The 3,369-nt window shown below is 39.4% G+C and overlaps 1 protein-coding gene across 1 annotated transcript; it reads right to left on the bottom strand.

Annotated features, from left to right (window-relative positions):
* Positions 1-925: 925 nt before the first annotated feature.
* Positions 926-2,512, bottom strand: LOC147986598 (uncharacterized). The gene is made up of 3 exons (XM_087542077.1): positions 1,888-2,512; positions 1,073-1,128; positions 926-994 (listed from the first exon to the last, which is right to left on the bottom strand). The coding sequence occupies exons 1-3, from the start codon at positions 2,510-2,512 to the stop codon at positions 926-928; spliced, it is 750 nt and encodes a 249-aa protein (XP_087398203.1).
* Positions 2,513-3,369: the final 857 nt, after the last annotated feature.

The raw sequence follows: 3,369 nt of genomic DNA, 5'->3' as shown, positions 1-3,369 counted from the left end.
GGTTTTACCAATTTGAGAAGAATTATACGTCGACAAATGTAGTCTTTAGTTTATATGATTTTGATGGAATCATTGAAGTTTGTGGATAATATATTTATTCCTTTTTAACTCCTTGTGATTTCCTACAACAATTGGATTCAATGTGTTTCGATGTCCCAGCACCAAAACATTTGTGCACATTTATGCCGGTCTTTGGATTATGAGCATCCAGTGAGGTGTCTTTAAACTTGATGTTGAATTACATTTACTGGTTGAGGATTTGATTTCTTCTATTTCCGTGAAAGCATATGAGAAATTATATCTCGTGTTGTCATATTTTCTCCCCCTCTTGCTCTCATTTGGGGAGAAGAGTGGTTTATCAGGTACCTCCACTCTTTCTAACACTTTACTGCAGGAATATAGAATTTAGTAACACCTTGTTATCAGTAAATGTATGTGGCAGATTTGCAATGTGTTACAAATATATGATTATCTAAACTTCTAGTTTAGATTCTTTGAGTACGTGGATATAAGGATTGAATGTCAATAACATTTCTAATTTATTTTTCGACATTCTTTGTGGTACTTTCTCTCCCTAATGCCGAAAAATATCCGTATTGCTGATGGAATCAGCATACGGGCTATGAATAATTTTGATTGACGGATAAATTGTTATTTCTCACATAGATCCCTAATTTTCTGTGAGTGCCCATTGATGTATGCTGGAATGGTGATATCGGTATGTAACCGAATTATCGCAGATAGGAAATACTTTGTTGATTTCCACGTAGTTACTACAAGACGCATAATAAGAAACAATTGCAACACGCATGGTCATGGACCGAACAACAGGAGTAATATGACAAAATATACTAGTGTCTTCTTCGCATTTTCTGGTTCCAGATCAGGGTACTCCAGAAATCCTGCCACAGTTCAACTGATGCTGCTACTTAGGCAAGAGCACGCTGCTGAGTGCGCCGCGAGTCAGCATTGCAGCTCTCAGTAGCTTCAAGACCTGCGAACCAGCAAACCTACATCTGTCAGTGTTACAACAGAGAAGCTGAAAAACAAAAAAGTTAATAGTTATTTTTACCTGGGTCTTGTCAAGAGTGAGCTCCTTCTCCACAAGCTTCTCCTTTGGAATCTTAGCTGCACGCATGACTTGGAGAGTGTTAGCCAGTGAGAAATGACATACGCGCAGATCATTGGTCACCAAGAAGTTTCTGAGCCCTCCCTTGACATATGCTTTAGCAGTATTATCGCTTCCATTGGTTGGGGACTTTGGATTCGTCTCATCAAATGTTCTCGACGAAGGGTAGAGGCAGCCGCATCGGTAACTTAAGTTACGGCACGTAAAGCAACTGATGAACAAACTCTTTGGACTTAATTCTTCTGTTTGTATTACATTTTTGCTGCAACTAAAGAAGGCTGCCAACTTCGGTGTAAGAAGTAAGCTTCGGAATTGTTGTTTTATGCATTCTTTTGCGCTCCCATCAACACTCGTGTAAAGACTATTGATGCACCCATTTGGTGACCATTCACCATAAGTGTTAATTATGGATGCAAGTGGAACACAAAGCAGTCCGAAGATAATGTCCACAAAATCACCTCCGACTTCAGCATACAACACTGAGGAGTTGTCGTCTCTAATAACAAGCTTTATCTTGATTGGACTAAACACAGGCTTTGTCTCATTGGCTTCTTGTTGAGGCAGACTTTGAAGGAGCCGATCAAGGTTTAAGGCGTCTGGTGAGATTGCAACATCAAAACACAGTCCAGTTAAAGGTTGCTTGGACATCAATGCATTCTTAAGCAGGCTAGTTATCCGCAAGAAATGACGATGTTTGTGAACTTATGATAACCAATTAATTATGGCATTCCACGATGAAAAAATTGACACGCAGTTACAGTTTTGTGTACAAACCTTGTTGGAATTGAGTGTGACGACCTTCTCCTCGAGCTTGACTTCCCCTTGTAGCCCAAGCTTGTCGAATAGGGAAAACACGACGCTTGTAGAAGAAGGAGTAACTTGGAGATCATCAGTGATGATGAACTTCTGACCACTTTTAACAAATACCCCATCCTCATTGTCCCATACAGTGCCCCCCAAATTCGGTGGATATTCCCTAAAGTATGCCTGGCAGTCAGCTTTGCAATTGCAACTACCACAGACGGAGCTAAACTGCCTCTTCGTTGGGCAGAAGTAGTACCCAGTTTTATTGATATCATCCACTTTAACCTCAAGCCTATCGCAATAAAACCCGGCAGCATTGACAGGACGAAGAAGCATGGTTCTGCATGCCGCGGTTTGGAAGTGATCTCCACCGAGATTCTCCACGCTCTTGTACAGCTCATCAAGGCATCCTATCTGAGATTGCTTACCGAGACGACGAACGATTGTGCCGAGCGGCAGCGTGAGGGAACTGAAGAGGGCGTCGACGAACTCCCTGCCAGATTCAGCAAACATCACCCTTTTCATCTCCTTCTCGATGAACAGCTTCACAGCAACTGTTGGTTCGCCGTCGCTTGACATGGTCGATGAGTACTATGTTCGTAGGTGTTCTACCTTCTGATTAACTTAGGAGTTGCATATGGACCCTTTAAATATCCTCCATAGCGGCCTTGGTGGGCATCGGTAACAGCAGAATTAAATGCTTTTGGGTGGTGGAATCTGAAGGGGTTAAGCTTCACGCGAAGAGTCTCTACGTGGTATGCAGATCTTCCATTTCTCAAGAGGAAGGCGAAGAGGCAATTTTATTTTATTTTGAGGGAAACGTTTTTGTTCACTGGTTTGGTATGGCATATAACGCTTGCCGCGTGATGTATGTGTCAGTATGATTGCATATATCAATTCAAGGTATGAGATAGCTAATCGGGCTTGCTGCTCAGTCCGATGTATGTGTCAGTAGATTTGACGTGGGTTCAATCTTTTTTTTTTGGGATGCCTGTGCACTGCTACGATGCAAAGTCCATGGGCTGTGTCACCCTTTCTTAAAGTTTGGAACATTTAAAAAAACATTCAGAACATTTATCAAATTCTTCAAAACATTTTTTAAATTTTGGAAAAAAAATCAAATTTGTGAACATTTTTTAAATTCTTCATAACATTTTTTGCATTTTTGAAAAAAAACATATTTGTGAACATTTTTAAATCCAATAACATTTCCAAATTCCTGAACAGTATTTGAAATTTGGGAATATATTTTTAAAATTCATGAACGAACTTTGAAATCGGAGAACATTTTTTTGAAATTCAAAACATTTTTCGTTGTACAGTAACATTTTTAATTAATAAAAAACTTGTTATATTTTTTAAATCCATGATTTTTAATTTCCGACTATTTTAGGATCTTTTTATAAAAAATGTGAACATTTTTCGAGATTTAACAA

Source organism: Triticum urartu, chromosome 2A, assembly GCF_056163025.1.
Source record: "Triticum urartu cultivar PI428250 chromosome 2A, HENAU_Tu73, whole genome shotgun sequence".
Taxonomy (NCBI): Eukaryota; Viridiplantae; Streptophyta; class Magnoliopsida; order Poales; family Poaceae; genus Triticum; species Triticum urartu.
The sequence above is the reverse complement of the archived record's forward strand: the minus strand, read 5'-3'. Positions and strand labels throughout refer to the sequence as shown.

Bases quoted from the DNA above. Each gene is read 5' to 3' on its own strand.
- LOC147986598 (XM_087542077.1), bottom strand. From the start codon at position 2,512: ATGTCAAGCGACGGCGAACCAACAGTTGCTGTGAAGCTGTTCATCGAG. The intron at 1,129-1,887 runs GTAACTGCGTGT...TCATGCGTGCAG, and splicing joins CAAGGTTTGTACACAAAACT to CTAAGATTCCAAAGGAGAAG. The intron at 995-1,072 runs GTAAAAATAACT...GCTGGTTCGCAG, and splicing joins TCACTCTTGACAAGACCCAG to GTCTTGAAGCTACTGAGAGC.